Consider the following 23,873-nt stretch of genomic DNA (forward strand, 5'->3'; position numbering starts at 1 on the left):
TCACAATCTTAGTGCTTAATTGAAACAATGGTAACGGTGATGAACTTGTGCATGATGTTAAAGTACATGATATAATGGATGTTAGGAAGGCAAATGTATGAAATTGCCACCGATCACCATTGAGGGGTGTGTATCGGTGTCACATAACTCATGTTGGCCTTACATTAAAACCAAGTTCAGTCAGCAAAGTTTCAAGAAATTGGCTGGTACACATCTGAGCCCCACTGTAGGCACCAGAGATGACTCTCTTTTATTGGACATCAGGTCTAGATTGGTAAAATTACTTGGTCTTTCACCACAGATCTTCTTCATAGAACTCCCAGTTCTCAACACAATTGTAACTTTAGGAATGGGGTGACAGACAGACAACCTGGCAGCATAAAATGGATTGAATATGCTTATAAACTAGATGAGATGTGTTCTGGAATAATGCATTTATCAGTGGCCCTGTGATTCTTATAACTAGAAAGGGGTAGCTGGACACATTTTATTGCTGTGGTTAGACTCAAGATATATATATAGTTTTTGTGTTCCTGTTCATGAGACAATTTTAAATAAGGTATTTTTATGATCTTGATAAGACTAACTTATGAGTATACTACTAAACCCTGAGATTTAATAGAGAAGCATATATTATTGGACCCCAGCATTTAAGGTAAATGGAGTAATCTGTGCTCATCTCAGAAAGCATTTCTATTCCAAATATTCCCTGACCATGAAATTATAACTTTATAGGCTGTGTAGGAAACCATTTGTGAACTTTGGTCTCACCTTGTTTATCTAGGTTATTCTACCTGCCTGTTGTAGGTGTTACAGCAAGTTACCAACTTAGCATTTGGTTTTTCTCGTAGTTAAAATGATAACTTTCAAAGTTTAATTTTAATTTTTATTTCTATTCCCCTTTCTGGATGTGGTTGTATAGTTATAAGTTTATTTCTTTTCTTCTACACAATGGTAATATTAGTTATTTACCTGTTTTCTTTTCCTTCAAGTTTGTATAAAAATTGTTGCTTGGTAATCAAAGTAATAGAGATCTGATCAGATCACTGGGCTGTAGCAGGAGGTCACCCGAAACAATAGTACACAGTCTAGGACAGGACTGGCTGAGAAGCTGAATGCTTCAGAGTGCATGGAATTGTGGTCCAGAATACTTAAAATAAAAAAAGGGCAGAGATTGGCTCTTGGGCCCTCCAGGATGCTGGATGATCCTGCTGCAGCTTCCTATGTTTCCCAATGGATGGATTTTGGGTAGAAAGAACTCTGGGCACAGCCTAGGATCAGCTGGCCTGGCAGAGGGTAGCAGGGATATTTTTCTTTGGGTGTTCCAGAGGGGTTGGGCTCTGAGGCAGAAGCCTGCTATACTTCCAGAATTGTGTAGCTTTGCATCTTACGTTGTTTTACTTTGTAAACTAATCCTATAGAAATAAGATAACTAAAAACTAACCGGAATGCTAGGAGAGCTCTGGTATTCAAGATTTTCACCTTAATCAATAGGCTTAAGTGATTAAAGCTGCAGGTGACTAATGCATGTGGAAAGCTGTTATTCTAAAATTTCGAGGCTTTTGAATAGACTTCTTTCCTCCATCACTAAACCTTTGCCTCCAGAATTTTGCTCACGGGATGGCATTGGGCAGCAGGACCTCACTTGCTGTCCAGTAACAAAAGTAGCCTTTTAATAGGAACCTTTTTTTTTAACTGTCTTCTATCTCTGGGCATATGCAAACATACAAACTGTATTTGAGCATTTTAACCACATTTTTCTTTTCATTTCCCATGTGTGAGGATATTTAATTTTTCTCCTTGTAGGTAAGCAAATTGGGAAGAAGGTTATTCCAACAAGAATATATAATTATTTAGATACATTTTTCCTAAAGAGATGTGCCTAGGTATACATGTGAAAACATGGCTATATTGTTACTATTGATTTACATTCCTGATTTCATAAACTGTCACACTGCTTTCTATAAAGTTTGAGGAATTAGAATAAAGTATAAAGGATTTTATTAGAGAAAAGGAAAGACACAGTACATGCTTTATCCCTTGCACTTGCGTGCGATTTTTGAATGACAGAGCCTTTCACATACGTTATCATATTTGATAAACAAACCCTATGAAGATGATTATTCTCACTTCACAGATAAGCATCCAAAGGCTCTTGAGAGGTTATGAGACAGAGGCTTAGGTCTAAACCTAAAGTTCTTGTCTAGGTGTGAACTCCTCGCCCAGCATCTTATAACTTCTTTGTAAAACAAATCAGAGGAGCAGTTGAAATCTGATTATTCCTGTGTAATGTTTAACACATTTTCTTTTCGGTTGAATTTCTTTCTTTTGCAGTTTTAAATCAAATCCATTTGAAATGAGGCTTCATAGATTGTTCTATATAACACCTCCCCCAAATACTGCCTCATAATGACAGGAAAGACTTAACTTTTTATTCATTGATTTATTAGTTAAACTGTGTAATGGAGTGTTATCGGGAATAATTATTTATTCTGTTTTCATGTGGAGGGATTAGCTAGACTATTTTGATCTTTCTCCCCACTGTCTTTCACTCCTTATCCCTGAATGAGAAAAAAAGTTTTCAGGTTAGTGAGTCTGATAAAAGTAGCTGATAGACCACGTGTGATTTTTAGCAGGGCCTGCTGCTGAGATGGGTGGAAATAAATCAGCCCTGCATCACTGGGAAGGTGTGGTTAAGAATGGTGTACCTAATGGAGCTCACTGGATCACACATCTAATGAATACTTCTGTTTGCCTGATTTCCCTATCCTCTCATAGTTAGCCTCAGCTTACTAGAGGGAGAAGGATGTGATTAATTGAGTTGGGTCCCTTCAAAACTCAACATCTTAAGACCTGAAGAGAAAAATATCTTTCTCTTCCCAGAAATATATCCAGTTTTATTTATATCAAACCTTCATTATATTTCAAATATTCTATGGTGCAAGTTAGGACTGTACATTTTTGGCTAATAAATTCATGTCATTATTTTTTATTGCATTATAAATATATATTTTCCTTCCTCAATGTTATATAAGAGAGTGATTATCTTAAGGTATGTTTAGTGGAGTTTGTTCTTGTTTTCTTTTGTTAGCTGCTTTATAAAATATAAGCATTCATGCTCAATGTGTATGTTATACGAGGGCCTTGGAAAAATCTGAAAATATCACAAGATTTCTACAGTATAACAGCTTAATAGCATTTCAAGCATATAAAAATTTCCATATAATTTGAAACACTAGTTTCCCAGAGAAGTAAAAGGCATATCATATTTTAATAATTTATATAGATTACTATATAATGCAAATTTTTTAATTTTCTTAAGGAAATAGTCTTTACTTATAAATATGATTACTTAGTATATAATATAATTAATAATAGATGAGAAAATAGGTCAATTTTTAGAACTTCCATGAACAGAAAAGACCCACAAGTAATGTTTTTCCCAGAGTGACAGAACCAATGATATTTAAACTGTAGAATTATAAATTACAGATCTGGAAAGAATATTAAGAACAACACATTTTTTTTACCCCTCAAATGCTGGGAATGCAAGAAAGGAATCTTAGGGTTGATCTAGATACAAGAAATTTAGAAGTTATCCAAAGTCATGTGACTAATTAATAGAAAATCCTGGATGAGAATAATGAATCCTGCCCCAGTGTTCTCCCACCCTCCAATGCCCAGCTGTTAGATCACCTCATATTCAAAATACACAGCAACTTACAAACTTTAGTGTAGTGTTTAAGACAATCCATTACCAGTGTTCCTCTTACATTTCTGTTTTATGTTTATTCCCTTTTAGGGGGAGAAAAGACAATTGAGACTTCATTCTCCAATGCTAAAAAATCCCCATGTTTTCTCAGAAAATACATTTCCATAATATATGTGTGCATATACAGATTTTATAATTCTTACATTCTCCAAGATCCCTCCCTTGATATTCTTTTCTTGTTGAAGTAATAAATGGTCAATCAATTTTTGTTGCTTTTGCTTTATAGAATCTGTCTGTCCTACACGAATTCCAGTGGCAGCTCGAGATGAAAAGGGGTTTGATATTCTTTTAGGCTTGGGTGTAAAGAAAAAGGTTAAGAAAAGAATCCAGCTTTTACCAACAAAGATAAAAGGATATGAAGTAACATCAAAAGTTGACTTATCCGAATTCACAAGGTAAATGTTATGTGTCAATGCAATTGTTTTTGGTGTATCAGTAGGTATGCTGAGAATTCTTTAAGCCTTATTCATGTTCTTCTTTTCCTAGCAATGTTTTCCCAGAAGGTCTTCCTCCATCATATGTATTTGTCTCTACTCAAAGATTTAAGGTCAAGAAAATGTGGGATTTGTGGAGAATTTTAACCATTGATGGAAGGCCACAGATAGCAGTTACCTTAAATGGTGTGGATAAAACTTTACTATTTACCACAACCAGTGTGATTAATGGCTCACAAGTGGTCACCTTTGCTGACCCTCGAGTTAAGGTAAAGATGTCTGGGTATGATTATGGTATTTACGAAGAAACACTGTTGGGTTTATGTGTATTGGGAGAAGAGAGCTATCATTTTACATTACTGAAAAGATGTCAACTTCATAGTTTAATGTTGCTGTAACAAAGGAAGAGAAATCATTTCTTAACCCATAGGCAATTTAGGGGTGGGGGGAACTAACGTTTTTTGAATGTCTACTACTAGTTGCCAGGCACATTTAATTTTAATAACCACTCAAGGAAGAATCTGTTGTTCCCATTTTGCAGACAAAGAAACCAAAGTTCAGAGTTATTAAGTTTCTGCTCAAAGTAATAGAGCTAGTAGGTGGTGACTAGAGAAATTAAATTTTGGTCTGGTCATTTTCAAAGTTTATATTGGTCTGTTTTAGATTGCTATATCTTCTAAGATACTGAAATAAAGACATTTGTTAAAATATTAAGTATGGGCGGATAATGGATACATGAGCTTCTGATATTAATTGGAAGTATACCATGTTAGCAGAGTTTGGAGGGAAAAGTGGATTCTCATACAAAATATCTGGAAGTACTTATAAGTGAAATTGTTTTTGGACTGACCCTCAAGGATTTCGATGTAGCAAGAAAAGGACACATTAAGTCAGTGGTTCAGTACTGAGTAGTCATGTGTAGTACAGTTCAGGGTTTTTATTTAGAGAATGGAAATTTGTATCCCCTGTGTGTGGAGTGTAGGATACATAAAAGAAGAGGCTAGCAAGGTATGAGCTCAAATTGTTGGGAGCTTGAAAGCCATACAAAGGACTGTGGACTTCATTTGGTAGATGACAAGATTCCCTTTAAAGGTCTTGACCATAGATGTGCATTAGTCAAAGCAGTGCTCTCCTCTCTTTTTCTTTTTTCTTTCATGAACAATACTTTCAACTCTGTCTTGGAATTGTATTAGGTCCTGGGAATACAGAAATTAAGATGGGCCATATTCTCTGACAAAACTCTAGTGAGATAGCTTAGTGGAAGCAGGAAGGACAGCATGGAGAGAGGAGGGTTAGAGATAGAGATATGTTTGAAAATTATTCAAATAAAGCAAGATACTCATGGACCTAAATTATGGCAGTGAGAGTGGACATAATGTGAATTTCAATCATGTTTAGGAGATATTTTTGATTGAAAATCACATCTGGTTGTTATTGCCACTGAGGGAAAAATGAGAGGTAAATAAACTTGTTTTGGTTTAGAATCTGAATATACTATGATATAAGGGAAATAGGGATAAGAAGAAAGTTTGAGGGATAGTTCAATTTTGTAACATATTCTGTCAGACTACTTGTGAGACATCCTGGCAAAAATTATTCTAGCCAGTATTAGAATTATAGGCATCATATGCTGATGTCAATATGGAAATTTTTCCATGGAAGTAGTAATTGACCCACAGGAATGGATGAGATAGTCAAAAGAGCAGAATAGAAAATGTCAAGGACAGCCCTGTGGGGAATGCCTCATTAAAAGGGGAGGTTGAGGAAGAGGCGTCCTCAAAGAGAAATAGTGTGAGCAAATGGAGAAGAAATGTAGATAATCAAGATGGTTTGAATCATGAAAGTTGAGAGAGAATATCAAAGAGGAGGGACTAGTTATAGAGTCCGAAGTTGCCATGAAATAAAAAGGATAAGGAATGAAAAACCACTTGGATTAAAAGATAAGAAACTCACTTGTGACCTTGAGGGAATTGTTCGACACAACTATTTTGGGATTTGTAATAGAAAATCTAGAGTTTAATAAAAAAAAAAATGGTGTGTGGCATTTGAAGCTCAGCTTGGGTCAGAGTGAATTTGATTACAATACAGCTGATTTATGTAGTATAGATTTATGGTTTGCAGCAAAGGAATAAAAATTAAGAAATAAAGGTAGGTTAGGAATTTTATTTATGGCTCTTTTATACTTTCTACAGACATTGTTTGATGAAGGCTGGCATCAAATTCGTCTCTTAGTAACAGAAGAAGATATAACTCTGTATATCGATGATCAACAAATTGAAATCAAACCCTTACATCCAGTTTTAGGGATCTTTATCAGTGGGCAGACCCAAATTGGAAAATACTCTGGGAAAGAGGAAACTGTTCAGGTGATTAATAATGATTTTCTTTTTCTTGAATTATATAACATGGAGCCTTTGCTGCCCTTTCTGTATTTAACTTAATTGTGAATTCCTTTAAGATACTTAATTAAAATGTGGTCAGGTCATTAGTGAAATTGTGCGTTTGTGTGTAAGTATAAAAATGTAAAATTAGATTTAGTGTATTTTATAATAATAATACTTAGCAAGATGCTCCCCTTGGTTCAGGGTAGAATTTTATATTCTGATGAAATGATTTCATATCTCCCAGGAGAGGCATAGATTAAATAATGAATTCGAAAAAGGAAATGTGATTAGAGCTTTAAGTGGTGTTACAAACATTTCTTTGCAGCTATGAAGATAAAATTAGATTAATGCATGTCAGGGTTCTTCATTAACAAAACCGACTTTTTCAATATCTCTTTAAAGTGTAGTATGTACGTGTAGGTTGACAAGTGTGTGTGTAAGAGCCATTTCTTGTAAAGTTCTTTATTGGAAAGACATGTCTTTCCTACTCTGTTTTTATTAAGGGAAGACTCACATTTAAGTGTGTGATTGCACACATGGTCTCTATATGTTAATGTTACATATCCTGTTACAGTAAGTGTTTAAATAGTAACAGATGCTGGGCCTGCTACAGCGTTCTGTGCCAGTAACTAAATATCTGGAACTAAAGATGGTTCCTGAGCCACCTATTCTGAGTATCCTGGGAAGTTTCCCTATACCAGCTTTTCATATCATATATTAAAAAGCTTCACTGGGTTCCCAAAGGAAACCAGAAGTTTGTTTACGGTGCTAGGGAAGTTTTCCTTAGGAGTTATGTTGCATTAGATCTTTAATACTATAGGCGAGGTATTCAAGTTTTATATTTAAGTTTTAACTAAATTCTGTGATTTAAACTTGCCATAGTTGCTAAATATAGGTGCTGTTTTTGTGTATCTGAGTTATTCTTATAAAACAATTGGGCTGTGTCCTAATTCTGACTTCACTGGGTTTCTGTTCCCAGTTTGATGTCCAAAAGTTGCGGATCTACTGTGACCCAGAGCAGAACAACCGGGAGACAGCATGTGAGATTCCTGGATTTGTAAGTAGGATGAATTATTTTTGCCAACTGGTGCTTCAGTACTGTCAAATAAATAAATAAAATGTTGATAATATGTGTTGCTTAATTTGATATATAGTTAGCTTTTTTCAATTTTCAAAGGAAATAAAGATTCATTGGTTAAAACATATTTTGCAGTTCTTAGTTGAAATAAAATTTTAATGTTTCACCTTGCAAATATGAGTGAAAGATCACAAGAAATTGTTTTTCCCACATCATCTCTGGTTGTGATTGGTTCAGTATCACTTGAAACAGGACTGGGCTTGATCTAGAAAAACAGGATTTTTTTTTTTGGTCTAAATATCTAGTGTGTAAAATACATTTAATGTACAATTAAATTATACATTTAATGTATAATTAAATTATACATTTAATGTATAATTAAATTATACATTTAATTAAATGTATAATTATTATATTACACAGCACAGTTCTGGAGTAGGAAATTACTCATTTTCCTGGTCACCAGCATGTTTTCTCAAACTATAATGAACACATAGTTTTCTTTTTGTTGTTTTTACGTAAGTAAGATTTTCTTATAGCTCTAGGATGTGAGCAATATATCTGTTTATTTAGCTATTTTCATTACTGTGTTAAGAGGGAAAAGATTATAAACTAAAATGTCATAGAATCTGGTTATATACATGAATGTATATAGTCAGTTTCTTCTCTTTTAGGCAAAATAAGGTATGTAGTATTGTCGCTAATTCAGATAAAGTGTAATGTTGTAAAAGTGTTTGATGCTGTGGATTCCCAGTGGTATTTGAGCTTTATGTGTGTGTTTTTTTTTAGTTTGTATAGTCATGCTCTCATAATCTTTTTCTTTATTAATCTGAATAATTTATGAATCCACATGTTCTGAAATCTTGAGGACATAGAGCAACATAATAAATGGATCTATAATAAACTCAAAGATGGACTTAAAAATGATTCATTACGGGTATTCTAGATAGGTAATTGTTTAAGCAGTAAAACTTTTAGATACCGGTAATTGAGAATATAAATCTCTACTAATAGTATTAATGGTACGGCATTTTGAGAGTCCATTGTACATAATTTATTTACTGAGATCTCTGCATCAATGATATAACCATTACCATTTCCCTTTTCATATAGCAAAGGCATAGCTTTATTTCATGGCAGGTTTTGAGTTCTCATGTTCAGTGTTTTGTGTTTTTATGTCTCCTTCCTTATTCTCAGCTGTGACTTTGTGAATCTTGTTCGCCTTTTGTACCTTCATTTCTACCTTTTCATTTTCTGGTGTAATTTATCATTGTTTAGAAAGATTATTAACCTATCTCAAATTGTGTGTTTTTCACTAAGAAAGAGATTGTTTCAGGAGAAGTTGTCCTAGAGTGCATAAAATTTAATTCTTGCCATTGAAAATTTAATTCAAGCCATTCTATGGCTTGGTTAGATATGTTTCGGCTTTTCTCTCTGGTTCTTAACTGATTTCCAGGAAATTCAAGACAGCATATAAATCCCACCTTGAGGTAGTTTTGTTTCTGCATGGCCATTATATTAAGGAGCTTTGGCATTTTAATTTTCTTCTTCTACTCATCATTATTGTTAATTTTCTTTCTTTATCCTATTATAAATGAACTAATAACATGTATAAATAAGTAATTTTTTAGGATAGTTGAAATAAAATATTTTAGCTCTTGCTCATTTTGATATTGCAGGCATCTCTAACCTAGACAATGAAATATCTGAAAATTGGGAAGATAATTTAGAAATTTAATTAAAAACACATTTTTTAAACACATTTGTTGTTGTTTTTCTTTCAGAATGGTGAGGTAGGCCTGGTTACTATTGTTCTCCTTAAGGTAATATTTGCACTGTGGGACTGGTAAGCTCCCTTTCATCAACTGTAAGTATTTTAGACAAATTACACCCATTTCTATGGAGTTTGAGTGTACTTTGTGTTCATAGCTTTTTGTGATTAGGAATTTGCTATTAGATTAGGCTAAATAAAATTGGAAAGTAAATATAAGTTATCTTCATCATTTCACATAGATACTTATTCATATACACATATGTGTGTCCATATATATACACATATACATATGTACCTTTCCATGTTTGTTTATTTCAGTTTTTGTCTTTGTAGTGCCTCAATGGTCCCAGTGATGTAGGTTCAACTCCAGCTCCCTGTATTTGTCCTCCGGGAAAACCGGGACTACAAGGCCCCAAAGTGAGTAATATCTAACATGCTAATTTTTGTTAAAACACGTAAACGAGCTGAGCAAATGTGCAGAATTCCCAATCACCACTGACCCTGTTGTGAAATTTTCACCTAATGTTTTAGGATAGTTCATGACTTGAGTGTTACTGATTTTTTTAAAAGTGTATTCTAATCTGTATTTGCCTCTGAACCTAAAACTGACACCCCTAACCCACTGTAGAGTGCCGAGGGAGCATTAGTAGTTAGTTTGCTTGCTGGTCTGTTTGCTTCCCCGCTGCCCCCTCCCCCGCCTCGCCCCTGCCCAACGGTGCTGTTAGATCCCAAGAATGATTCTTACAACCTGGTACAAAATGAAGAAAGAGCACTTGTTAAGATATGTTTTAAGTTCTTAAATTTCTAAATTCTTAATTTGTCAAAAAGATTTTTAGATAGAAAAACCAAGTAAAAAATTTAAAATAGATTTGAATGCTGTGTTAGATGTCTGATTCTAAAAATAGAGGCATATATATCTCACTTAATCATGTAATAATTATTTTGGGGAAGTGGGATTGCAGCCGTGAAGTGCATGCTGTTTTATAACCAGCCATTTTTTATATAACAAAATACTTTAAATATGTTTCTGTTATTAAATATGAATGTTTTTAAGCAAGTTGGTACTTACTATGGCATCTCGGACACCACCTAAGACACTGAGAAGCTAAGCTGTCTGTTCTCTGCAGATAAATCTTGTTCATTTAAAATCATTTTAAAAATCACCTAATAAAAATAACATTTAACTTCAAAGAAAGTATGACTTCCTAGCCAAAGAGAGTGTTTTGTGTATTAATCATCTATTACTTGAGGTGACCATAAAATTTTTCTTAAATATGAATTTTCTTACTGTTTCAATCACCATGACTGAAAAATTTTAGCCTCTGGACTATGGGGCTAAGAAAATTTAGTTCTTCCTATCTTTCATACATGTTTCTCCCATCCATTTTAATATGATAATTCATCACATCCTTTAAGCCCAGCTGTTAAAATCAAGAAAGAAATGAAATTTAAGAAATAAAAGTTTACATCCAATATTTCATTCAAAGTAAATCTATTTGGCTTGGAATTTGACTTCAGTACATCATAATTAATTTACTATTGTAAACTATTTTTAGATTGCATTTAGGAAAGTTAATTCAAGAGTTCCGTAGTTAAACTAACTGCATGTTGTTTTGGGTGCCTCAGTGTAAATGAGAAATACCTATAAGATGCTCTGGAGAGTATACCTTGGAAGATAGCTTGGTGTGACCTACCAGCAGACTTCTTTTTTCAAAATATATTTATATAGTATATAACAATGGAATGTTATACATACAAATGATTTGATGTGCAAGAGATACAATGTGGAAATCAGAGTCCCATGTTGCCTAACTTCTCAAAACCCAGAGTGCATTCCTTACTCTCTGTGGGATTCCAGTCACTCCCAGAGGTTCTAACAGGCTACCCATTTTTGAGGAGGTATCAGATGCTTTTGATTTTTTCTTTTTAGTCATTAGTGATTCATTAGTGGTTCATTAGTTGTCTTCTAACGTCACCAATTATTGTTCACATATGTTTCTACAGCGAGATTTTAGCACACCCTTGGTCTTATCTGACTTTCAATATTTCCGTTTCATGTGTTGCTCATTTTCATTCTTCTTTCTTAGTCACAATGTAACCCCATTGCCACCTACTACTTTAAGCGAAATTGCAGTTTTCCACCAGTCTTCAAGTTGGCATGCCTTCCTGATCTGCTTTCCATTTTCTTCAGAAAATCTGGCAGGAGGAGAGGAACACACACACACTCTCCATCGTCTTAAGGCTGTTTCTCCTGGAAGTGGTTCCTTACCCACATCAGGGACCTGTATGTGAAAAATAGAATCCCTAGCAACACTTTGAGTTTCATGCACTTCCTTTAGAGAATTTCTGTCTTAGAAAATTGATAGAGTTTTATTTAGATCAACAGAACCAGAACTAAGGAGTTGAAGCAATTTTACTGTAGATCCATCTGAGACATATTGGCCATTTTTGTTTGATGCTCTCTGGAAAGTTTTGTAGATGTTCATCAGAGTTACCTGTGAAAAACAGACCTAGTCTTTTTATTAGAAATGGAGTTCTAGGAGAAATTCTGGTGTTGATAGGCGAGTAAGTACTTAGACAAAGTCATCTGTTAAATGTTCTCTAAATTTCCAAAAAATATGACAACCCCATTAAAAAACCAGGTCAAATTAACTATGATACTACACACTTATCATGGCATTATAACTCTTCAATAAGCAAAAAAAAAAATATATATATATATATATGTATGTCACTGAATATAAGCTACCCTTATCTTACTTATTTTGTATTCTTAGTGTCAAACATAGGAAGTGATTAAATTAATGAATCTATTGGAATAATTTTTATATGCAAGTAATTCACAGAGAAGGAAAATACAAACTAAATTCTCTTTTGGACTTCTAGTGTCTAACCTAGTGTTAAGTAATATTTTTTAACATAATGAATTATGAAATCATTGAAAAAATAAGATTCACCCCTGCTCCTTACTAACTTACATGGAATGTCTTTGTTCTATGTGAATGGTCTGGGTAATATTCAATTTACAAACAACCCACTTTTAAAAGACCTTGCCATGAAAATGGCAGCTTCTTCCCCCCACTTCAGTAGCCACAGGAACATTTGTGGGGACAAACTCCCCACAGTTGATCTAACCTTAAATGTTAGATCTATTAGTTCAGAAGTGAAAATAAAACATTTTATTCTTCTTTAGAAAGGAGCAATTCTTAAGAAGTTCTTTATTTGAAATGCCCCTTTCTCTACTGCTATATATTTACCCTAATAATGCTCCGCACAGAGACTCATTTGGACCATCAAAGTATCCTGTCTAAAATACAAAAAGTCTTTGGAAAATTTCAGTGGCTATAGACATGTACATTTTTATATTAATTTTCCCAGACTAAGTAGACTCCCCCTTGCCTAAGAGAGTGCACATTTGAGTTTTAAGGGAGAGAAGAGGTTGTTTTGGAGAACGGAATAAGTCTTTGGTCAGATACTCCTGTGGAGGCCAAAACTATAATGAAGGCACAAAGATTTTGGAAAAAAGGGCTTGATAACATGGGATTTGGTCTTATGGGGAGAGTCCCAAAGACATTTGTTTTACATGAATAACTTAAAATATTAGCATGCTTTTGCAAACATGGCTATTTTTCACTTTAATTATTCGTATTTACACCACTTGAGAGGCTATACTCAGAGATGTTTGAGCTAGTCCATGACATCCCCACTCCTGTCAACAACTCAAAAATCCTGTGGCACCAATTCAGTTCAACATAAGTATTGCTTTTAAGCTGAAAACATTTTTTTTAAAATTCAAGATGTACAAAATGTTTCAACGAAGTTAGAAGTAGATTGGGAATTCAGTCACAACTGTGCAATAATAAGTCATATGTCTAATTTAATGTATTTAGAAATTTTTTCCATGTTCAGTGTGCCAGCAGTCCCCAGGCCTGTTTCTGATCATGTATGCATTTCAAAGCATGCAGGATAGTAGAGTTTAAAACATGGACTCTGGAGCTGAACTGGCTTATTTCGAATTCTACCGCCACCACTGCTGTGTGGCCTGGAGCAAGTTACCTAAACTCAGGCCATGTAAAATGGCAATAATAAAATTACCTGCTTTATGTAATTAATATGAGGATTAAGTAATTTAATGTATGTAAAGTTTTTAAAGCAGTTCCTAGTTGTAGGAGACCGTTCTGTGTGCCTTGGGCCCAGCTCCCACTTGGAGATGCACAGGACCCACACCCACGGATAGGTTCTCCTGTGGGCAATCAGGCCTGCACTGTGCCTAGTCTGCTTTGAGTCTTGCTTTTTGCTAAAACTCCCTCACCCTGAATTGCAGCAAACATTTACTGCAAAGTAACTTCTTAAAATTCATGCTAAAACTCCCCAGTATGGAGTGTAACTGGTTCAACCACTTTTCCCTTTTCGTTTGCTAATATCCTTTTTCTGTGGTGTGATATTAGCCACATTGGCTCCTTTGTTTTCTGTAAAAGGTAATCACCTAAAGCGAGCCTGTGCATAGTAAATGAGACCATCATGTAATGTGAGGAGAGACCCAATAAAGGCCAGCCACTGCAAAGGCCTTGGCTTTTGCTCCCCTTGAGAGAAAGCCACGCCTGTCCTTTTCCTCCACCGAACTCAGTAGTCTGTGTGAATATCTCATTTTATCCATAATGACTCGGACACTGAGGGCCAGTGTCTGCATCAGGTAGCAGACAAGAATCAATCAATAAAGGTTGGGTGTCAGTTTTTATGATGGTAAAAACTAAATTTTTACTCAAATTGGCCTTCTTTCCAAATTTAATTGGGGTTTTATTTTATTTTTCCAATTTTATGGAAGCAACACCAAACCTACCTGAGTTTTTTTTCAAATAAATCAGTAGAACAGTAGTCAAAATAACCAGTAAAATCTATCAGCAATAATAAAACCTGTGAAACAGATTACTTTTCCCTGATGGGGCTGCTGACCAGTGAAGTGTATGGTCGTTATAAACTCACACTGGATTTATTTTGTGGGTGATTTTTTTCCCCTTGCAAACTTGGTTTTGATTAATTTAAAATGTTATTCTTAAGTGTGTCTTGTGTTTCTATGCACCATAAAAATAAATTTCATTTCTTCATGTGCCAAAGTTTTATTTCATCTTCATCATAGTAGAGGTTACACCCTCTCAGATACTTTTGATATCCTAGCTTTTGCAGATAATTAATTTTGCAAGCGAAAGGATCGTTAACAGGGAATTTGATTTGATTCGAAATAAGTCAGTAAATAGTTATTGAATTTCTACTTGATTCACAGAATTATTAAAAAAAAGCCACACACACACACACACACACACACACACACACACACAACATAGAAAATATGGACCATGTTTTCAAGGAGTCTAAATCCAAACGATAAATACAGACTTATCAAGGAAGGACTTTGAGGAAACTTTAGTTATGAATGAGTAATCAGTGATATAGGCACTACTGTGGCATTCAGTCAGTCACATCAGGGAAAAGTGGACTAATGAGGCCGGTGCAGTGTTCGAAAATTTTGCGATATTGACTTGTACATGGAAAAGGAAGAAAATCCTATTCCCAGGAGAAAAGAACAATGGAATTTGTTGAAAGGCAGTGAGTCCAATCTGAAAATAAATAAAGAAGGATGACAGGAGAGCTAGAGATTAATGTGGATCCTCTGAAAACAAGAAGACAAAAATTCTAATACTTCAGAGAGCCAGAATGTTGCTCCCTCATGTCCAGCTAACACCGGAAGTCCTTGGATTAGAATGACAAATTATACTCTTTTAGCAAGACATTAAATGTTTCAGCATTACAATTCTCCCTAGATTTACAACCAGCCATTCTTTGTCCCTTTTAAAAATGACATTTTCCCTTTTCTCAGCCTTTCTTTATGCTAAGCTTGCTCCTGTGTGAAAAGCCCACTCTTTCTTCATGGTCTCCATGGAGATCACATAGTTCTTTCCATTTTTCCCATTGAATTTCAGGAACAAATCTCTGGCCAGTAGCCTGTAGTAGTATTTCAGACCAGCAAATTTGGCTCAGTGGAAGTACCCTTAGCTAATATATAATCACTGGTATTCTGTGTGCATGATCTTTTGAGGAAAATAGTGACAAATTATTGAGTTGAAAATCAGTTGCCTCTAGGCAGGGATTTATTGATACTGATGGCCAAGACTTTGTGTTTTTTGGCAAGATGCCCCATGTGGACCTCATGGACTCAGTAATAGATGACATAGTATTAAATTATGAAACACTTTCACCTCACAGAAAATGTTGCCTTCATTGTTTTTTATAAAGGGTTGTGACCATCTGTGTGGTCAGTACTGACGGTTGTGCCACAGTCTAGAGTTCCATCAGTGTGCCTGGGCTGACTGTTCTTTGAAGATCTCTGGTTTGTGAGGGCAAAGGTCATTTCTTCGGTGTTGCATGTGCTAAAAGACTGTCAGAGTTGGGCAGAATTATTTGGCTGGGGCCTCATTCTCATAAAAGTATTCATGTTATAGAATCTTAGCATGTTCGAATGAGATTATAAATATAGGCAAAGAGACACCTCAGACTGGATTGAAAGAAATGACTGTTCTGCAGCTTTAAACTTGAGTCCCACATGTAAGATCACATAGCTTGTGGACTGTTTTTTTAAATAAATAATTTTGAATTGAATTGCTTCATAGGCCATTGATATCCACAGTATAACATTTAGAACAGAATTAAATTTGTAGTCTTATGAGTGAAATATTGCTATCATTTAAAATGTGTTTGCTGTGGCACCTCACCATTTTTTAGAATTCTAAAGATGTACCCTGTTATAACTATTAACACTATATCAGTGAGATTTACTTTACCTGTTATACCCATTCTCATACAAATAAATCATTGTACGTTTGACAGGCCAAAAACACCTTTATTTGTTAAGGTGGGCCTTTAAAATTTGGCATCATTTTTCTAACTTGCGTTTTAGGACTTCTGTTTGTTTGTTTGTAATATACAAAAATCTGCAAATAATAGAATTGACTTTGGACCCTGATGGGTTCTGACTGTGCCAATATGGTTGGTTTGTATTTAGAAGTTTCGTTCCTCCCTAGGGTGACCCTGGACAGCCTGGGAACCCTGGCTACCCTGGACAGCCTGGTCAAGATGGTAAGCCTGTGAGTACTGAAAGCTTAGTCATCTCCAGTACTGGGATTATAGTGCCAAACTTAAAGTTTCACTGGGAGAAATTAAACAGGTAATGAAGACTCTCTTTAAGGCTGTTACCATAGGGGAGGAGATTGCGGTCCACTTAGCTGAAACAAAAGGAAGGTGGGTTCTTTTTTGAGAATGGGGTGGCTAGTGGAAAAGTGCTGGAAAACTTTATAGGGGAGGCTGATCATTGACATGGAGCAAATTAAGTTATTCTGAGCTTGCTAAAGTTTTCTTCTGAGAGTAAGCCATCTGTGTTGCCAGGTGGCACCCATGGAAGTTGGGGTTCTACCCTCCCGCAGAGACTGGGAGGTCTGGGCACTTCCCTTTTTTGAAGACTGCATTTCAAAAGGATGATTCCCAGGTCCTTGAGAAAGACTTTTATTGCTAGTTGCAAAGCTGGTGAGGTTCTTCAAAAGATTTACAACTCAGAGGGGGGAAAGAGAATTTACCATGACAAAGTTTGTAAAGTAAATGTTCTCAGAGAAGGGAGATCAGAGCTTAGTCAGGAAGAAGCCCGTCTAAAGTTTAGTCAAACTGAGGGGAGCATTAAGGCTGGTTTGGTCTATGGAATTAGCATTCTAGTCAGTTTTTAGGTATTTTACTTCAAAACTGTGAATATCTTTGCTATGTTTAAAAAATTGTCCACTTAATTCTTAGTATCAACAAATAGCTGTTTAGAAAATCTTTTTATATTTTCTCTTCACATGTATGGAAATGTTCAAGTGTTGACCTAAATGAAGAGATAAATTGTGTCATGCTCGAGATTGTAAGAAACATGTGTTTATTTGGGGATAGCAGAGGAATTGCAATTCGGGGCACATAGACCATACTAAGCTACAGGTGACTCTATCTAGGGTTTGGTGTAGGCTGGATTTGGGGAAAGGGAATGTAAAGAGGAGAGAGTTCGGTTTGAGTCTGTTAAAATCATGAGCTAACAAGCTAGCTTTGAAAATACCCCAAGTAGACAAAACAAGTTCAGGTACACAAGCAAAACTCAATCTAGCCTATTTTTGTTCTTGCCTCTGGGAATCATAAGCAAAAGCTCCCAAGGTTGATACTAGGCAACCCCTGACCAATTCCCTATCATTTAAGAAAGTGCTGACATCCTCAATTTTCTGTAAATCAGGGAAATTGGTTTCTGAATCCTTTAAATTTTGTTTTTCTGAGGGCACATGAGTGAGATTTTCTACTTTATATTCTCCAGTTTCATTTTAGAGTGAAATTCTTTTATATAAATTAAAACTCTCCTTAAATGTTATATTATTTTCCTAAGAATGCATGCACTGGTGTGCACTTATATCTGCCTAAAAAATAATATTCTCTAAGGTTCAAGAGAACCTAAGGGGCATTTGTTAATTAAACATAAAGCAGCTCTACTTTAAAGCATTTCTGGCAAATTTTACAGGTAAGTTCCTATCTGAATGTTTATAGCAGTATATAAACATTAGGAATTAGCTTTGAATGTTAAACAATTGTCACCAAAAAAACCTCCTAAGAGACTTTCTTTATCATTCAACATTAACCATTGCCATGAAGGATGGGAAGGTTTGTATTTTGAGTCATTCATGTTTGAGCAGTTAAAGAACACAGGTGTAATGGTAAACCATCCTCCCTTGGGAAGGAAGAGGAGCTTGCTACGCCCTGAGAGAGGTGCTGACAAATTTAATATAAAAAGTAAAGCCAAGTTTTAAAGAGTAGTGATATTTCGGGTCTGTTCATACCAATGTTGGGTCAGTCTCCAGAGGGAGATTGTCAAAGCAGGGGGCCAACTGGTGCTGCAGCAAGCTAAGGAACTGGTGATTGGGGCTGAGGAGCGGGGTGGTCAGGGCAGTGAGGCTCAACTAACCCAGCAGAGTTCATTCTAAATATAATGGCGATCTATCTGGGGATTTTAAGAAGGAAAGTGATTTGATCTGCCTTACTTTTCAGAAAGAGAAATACACAGGGTTGGGAAAAAGTAGGTTTCTAGCTTGTGTGGAAAATAATACAATAATTAATAAATAAAAATACAAGAATAAACTCTGTGTTCTGTGTACTCACAATGAAGTGGCCTGCCCAGGAGGGGAGCTAACCGTTGAATCAATAGGATGAATGTAATGGCTAATAGCCTGCCCAGGAGGGGGCTCGCAGCTGAGTCAACAGGATCAGGGAGAGCAAGTTAACTAAGTAATGGGAGGAGTAAGAACAAAGAAACTCATATTAACTCTTATCAAATGTTCTGCTTTCTTGCTTTCGCAGCAGAAGCAATGGTCCGAGTGGCAGACCGCCCCTCACCCTAGATAGACAATTGTTCCCCACTGATCGGGGCCCAGAATTGGGAGAATGACTCCTCTGGGTCTGCGCGCGTGAAATAAAGTTCCACTCCGTACACCCGAAAGCGGCTGCGTTGTTTTCTGTAACAACAACTGTAAACCTACTTTGACCTGCCCTGTAAATATTGTGTGGAGAGTATATATGGGTCAAGAGTGGAAGTAGGAGACCATGTAGGAGGTTATTTCAGGGTTTTGAGAATTAAGAGTGGCTTGGAGTAGGGCAATATGATGGCAAGGGAAAGAGGTGCTCATAATCTGGATTATTTTTAATGTGAAATTGATCACAATTTCTGTTAAATTAGATATGAAGCATGAAAAAAAGGGGTCAAGAGAGACTTAGAGGAGCTTAGCTCAAGCATCTGGATGAATCGTGGTACCATTTATTGATCTGGACAGTACTGGGGGAGATGTCAGTTTTGTGGAGGAAATCAAGAATTTGTTTTTGTACCTGCTGAAGGTTGTCTCCTAGAAAACCACAGATAGGAATGTTGAATTCAGGGATATGTTTGAGAATGAAAATACACAGTTAGGACTGTTTAGCATGTAGACATATCTAAAGCCACCAAAGTGGATGAGATTATTTAGAGAACAAGTACAAATAACTGGAGAAGAGAAGGTGACAGTGGGCAGAGCTTAGGGCTCTCTTACAGAGGATAAAGAGAGGACACAACCAAGGAAATTAGGAAAGAATGATCAGTGAAGTTAGAGGAATACCCAGAGAGTGTGGTATCCCAGGAGACAATTGAAGAAAGCATTTCAAGAAGGGAGTGATCAGTTGTGTCATTGTTGTTAACAAGTTCAGAAAAATGAGATCTAGGCCTAGACCAATGGATTTGCTGTGTAAATGTAATTGAGGACTTGATAAATGGGATTTCAGGGACGGGCAGGACAAAAGCTGGATTGAAATGGGTTTGAGAGAGAGTTGACAATGAGGCAATAAAATGGTGACAGTGAATATAGATGCTTATTTGGAGGGACATAATGAGGAGCAGGGAAATGGAGTAATAGCATGGGGGAGGATGTGGGAAAAAAGAATTTTAAAAAGATGGGAGATGTTATTGCATTTTCTATGATGAAGAAAATGAAGAAGAAGGGGGAAATTTATGATTTGGAATATTTGAGATATTTTCAGAAAGAAAATCCTTTTTAGTTGGGAAAGCATTGGTTCCAGCTGCAAGAAGAGAGTTTGTCCTGACTAAGAATGGGGGTAGTTAAACGTTTATGGGCTAGAGTGCCATGCCAAAAAGTAGAGAAATTGTCAGGTGATATATTTCAGGATATAGGGTGATACATTTATTGTCAGACTGCTTCAATTTTGAATTGAATGAAATGAACCTCTCCCCTTTGCCTTTTACTTAACTCCAGTAATCTCCCAACGCTAGCCTTGTAGTTTCTCTAATAACCCATCCCTTGCTCACTAATTTAAAGGGTCATGTAAATTTGTTACATTCCCTAACTGCAACTCCTAATCCCATCAAAGATAAGCCTGAGGTCCTACATGATTTCTGACCTAATCACTAACTGAGATGCGTTTTATAAATATGAGTCTTCCTTTGCCTGAGACCCCTTCCCAGGGACATATTCTTTCTATTCCTGACAGCTTCATGCTGTCCTGAGTCCATGCTGAAGTGTCACCTGCTGGCACCTCACAGTGACACAGAGCTTCCTTGACAGTGCTACTAAGTTATTTAGGCTTTTGTTTTTCAGTGGCTTAAAGTCCTGGGCAATATTTGGAAGTGAGTGTCAAACAGCCTTTCCACAGACCATGAGTGCTCGTTTGCTTCATGCTTTTCCTTTCTTAATAACTTGCCATGAATGAAGTACTAGAAATTTGTTTTAATTAGCCTGATACAACTAATCACAGATATTACTCTGACTGTCAATGAAGCTACAATAGACTTATTGTCTTATCTCCTTTAGTACATATATATGTATATATACATTTGTGTTTGTATATATGATTTTATATATTGATATAGCTATGTAGACATGTAGACAATTTGACATGAGATGTCAGAAAATATTAGATGTTAGATGGTATTAAATGATATCTGATGTTAAAGAACAAACCAACTGTGGTAGCTAGAAAACCTTTCATGGCAAAAGAGACTTTGCACACATGATTAAGGACCCTGAGGTGCAGGGATTATTCTGGTTTAGCTGAATAGCCCAGTACAATCGCAAGAGTCCTTATAAAAGGGAAGCAGGAATATCAGAATCAGAGAAGGAGAAGTGATGATTGAAGCAGTGATCAAAGCGAGGCAGCCTCCAAAAGTTGGAAGAGGGAAGGAACAGATTCTCCCCTAGACACTCTAAAAGGAACACATCCCCCCTGACACTCTGGGTTTAGCTCCCTAAGACCCACTTTTGGGCTCATATCTGCAGAACTGTAAGTTACGTTTCTATGCTTGGGGTAATTGGCTACAGCAGCAATAGAAAACTGATACACTAAACCAAACCCGATTAACCCAGAGATATGACTTTTTTCCTTAACTATCTTCCTGTCCCCCCCTGTTTCTTTCTCTCTGCAGGAGATAGGAGATTGGGTGGCCAGGCAGGAAGAGAAAGGGAGCCTGGGAGCCAGAACAGCTGAGGGTCATTAGTGTGTGTCCAGGGCCAGTGCACAGCGGGAGTGGGAAGGTGTGGGTGGAGCCTCTGGCTGGCAATTGAAGCCATCTGGACCAAGGAAACTTGGATGGAACAATTCGAAGGGAATTCTGCTTTGTTTGGAGTTAGTTCTGTGCAACCCCCCTCAATAAGCAATTTGAGTCTCTTTCTCATTATAACCAGGCCAAGTCAACCAGAGCTTTAAATAGTAAATTATTCCACTCTGGAGAAATACTAATTTTCATAAGGAAAATGCCTTCAGCCAAAATTAAAAAACTACTTAAAAGTCCTTCTATTCCTTTCTTGTTTCTCTATCAGTTCAATAACTTCTATCAACACAGTGGCTGAATGTATTACTATTTTATTCTCTTATCATTATTAAAAGAGAGGCAGGGAAGTATTTCTATGTCCTGGTAGGTAATCAGAGTAGAACGGTTAAAGACCTTGTACTGATATGACATTGATTTTAGAAGAAGGCCATGGGTGGAAACATGTACTAGGACTATTTATGATTTTGTAGAAGTTTATATTTTTATAGTGCTCATTTCTGTTTTCCATCATTATGAATTCTTTTCATAAAGTGACGCACTTTACTGAAACCAAAGCCTTAGCTGGTTGGCAGAGAGATCTGCAGCTATTTTGCCCTCTGCTTTCCTTTAACCAAACTATAGAAATGATCCTCGAAAGTCTTTCCACTTTGCTTTTATTTTTTTATTTTTATTTTACTTATTATTTTTTAAATTAAATTTTATTTAGTTACTTTTCAAGTACATTATTTTTATCTATTTCTCCCATCCCACCCCACCCCCCCGCCCGGTCTCCCTCCTCCCTCCCATTCCCCCCCCCCCCCCCCCCAGTCCTCATCCCTGTGTCTTTCATACTTGTTCCTCAAAATCCCTCCCCCTTTTTCCCCTTAAATTCCCTTCCCTCTCCCCTCTGGTCGCTGCCCACTTGTTCTCTATTTCAGTGTCTTTGTTTTTTTTATTCTGTTTGCTTGTTTGTTTTATTCTTTAGCTTCCTGTCAAAGGTGAGATCATATGGTATTTGTCCTTCAATGCCTGGCCTATTTCACTCAGCATAATGCTTTCCTCCACTTTGCTTTTAAAAGTTGCTCTGCTCCTAAGGCCCCCTGTTTCTTAATCTGGAACATGATGCTAGATGAGGCCCAGGTTCTCTCCAGTAATGATTTTCTGAGATTCCATGAAGGCCATCATATTTGCTAAGCATGGTAGGCTAGATTAAGCTACAAAATTCTGGAGATGATTGTTCATATCATTGACCTTAAGAAGCAATAGACAGAATACTGCTACCAATAGACTTAAAAATGGGTCCCACTCGGTGATGCAGCCATACTCCACCATGTCCCCACCTTCCTCAGTGGGCCCCTCAGTGGTCTACAGTTGCTGGAAACTGGCCAGCTTACTACAGAGGGTTAAACCTTACAGGAGTGCAGTTAGCACAGATGGAGAATTTCAGAGTTACATGTCTTTATTAACCCATGAATAAAGAGAGGGTAGGGGCAGGCTAGTAGGAGATGAACTTATTAATGTAGGAGGGAGAGAGGAGAGGAGATGAAGTACAGTTCTTTAAGCCATTGTGATGGCTTTGGCTGTCAGTTGGTGTGCACTCAGGTGCCATGGTAGGGTCTTGAGTAAAGGAATGAAGTGATATAACTTTTTAAAAAAGAATTACTATGACTGTTGGGTTGAGAATAGATTTTAGCATGATGGAAATAAAGGCAGCGAGAGGAGTCAGGAGGCTCAAGACATCCCAGGAGCGAGATGAGGGGGGCCAGCTAGCCTCAGGATAGCAGAAATGAGGTGAAGAGGACTGCTACCTGTATTCTGGGGATAATCTGAAGTTAGAGCTGACAGGATTTGCTGATGTATTGCATGTAAATTTGAGAAGCCAAAGGAAGGATGGCATTGGGCAAGAGAAATCTGGAGTTTAGTTTGGGATAAATTAACTTTTTTGTTTATTGCGTGTTTTCATATTGTGTGTACATGGATATGGATATATATATATGTGTGTGTGTGTATATATGTGTGTATATATATGTGTGTGTGTATATATGTATATGTATATATAAGAAAAATTTTCTTAATTTTTCTTGACATTATTATAGATGATCCCATTTCCCTTCCTTTGCCCACTTCTTTGCAGACCCCACCCTTCACTGGCCTTACCATGCTGTTGTCTGTGTCTATGAGTTATACATGTATGTTCTTTGGCTAATCCTTTCCTCTTCTTTCATCTAATCTCTCCCACTTCTCCCTTCTGACAGCTGTCAGTCTGTTCCATGTGTCTATGCCTCTGTTTCTATTTTGTTTGTCAGT

The 23,873-nt window shown here is 36.5% G+C and overlaps 1 protein-coding gene across 2 annotated transcripts in view; it reads left to right on the forward strand.

The window, feature by feature from the left end:
- The window catches only part of COL21A1 (collagen type XXI alpha 1 chain), a 172,840-nt gene that overhangs the window by 71,175 nt on the left and 77,792 nt on the right, over nt 1-23,873 (forward strand). Inside the window, exons 4-10 of one of the 2 annotated variants that reach the window (XM_053668361.1) lie at nt 3,999-4,167; nt 4,259-4,475; nt 6,399-6,572; nt 7,570-7,647; nt 9,453-9,461; nt 9,776-9,859; nt 16,519-16,581. In XM_053668361.1, coding sequence (XP_053524336.1) covers nt 3,999-4,167; nt 4,259-4,475; nt 6,399-6,572; nt 7,570-7,647; nt 9,453-9,461; nt 9,776-9,859; nt 16,519-16,581 — 794 coding nt within the window. Of the gene's footprint in view, nt 1-3,998; nt 4,168-4,258; nt 4,476-6,398; nt 6,573-7,569; nt 7,648-9,452; nt 9,462-9,775; nt 9,860-16,518; nt 16,582-23,873 lie in introns of those variants that run through there. The other variant, XM_053668360.1, reaches the window with a different exon arrangement.

This window comes from Artibeus jamaicensis, unplaced genomic scaffold (genome assembly GCF_021234435.1).
Source record: "Artibeus jamaicensis isolate MK-2021 breed Jamaican fruit bat unplaced genomic scaffold, CSHL_Jam_final contig_484, whole genome shotgun sequence".
NCBI classification, from domain to species: domain Eukaryota; kingdom Metazoa; phylum Chordata; class Mammalia; order Chiroptera; family Phyllostomidae; genus Artibeus; species Artibeus jamaicensis.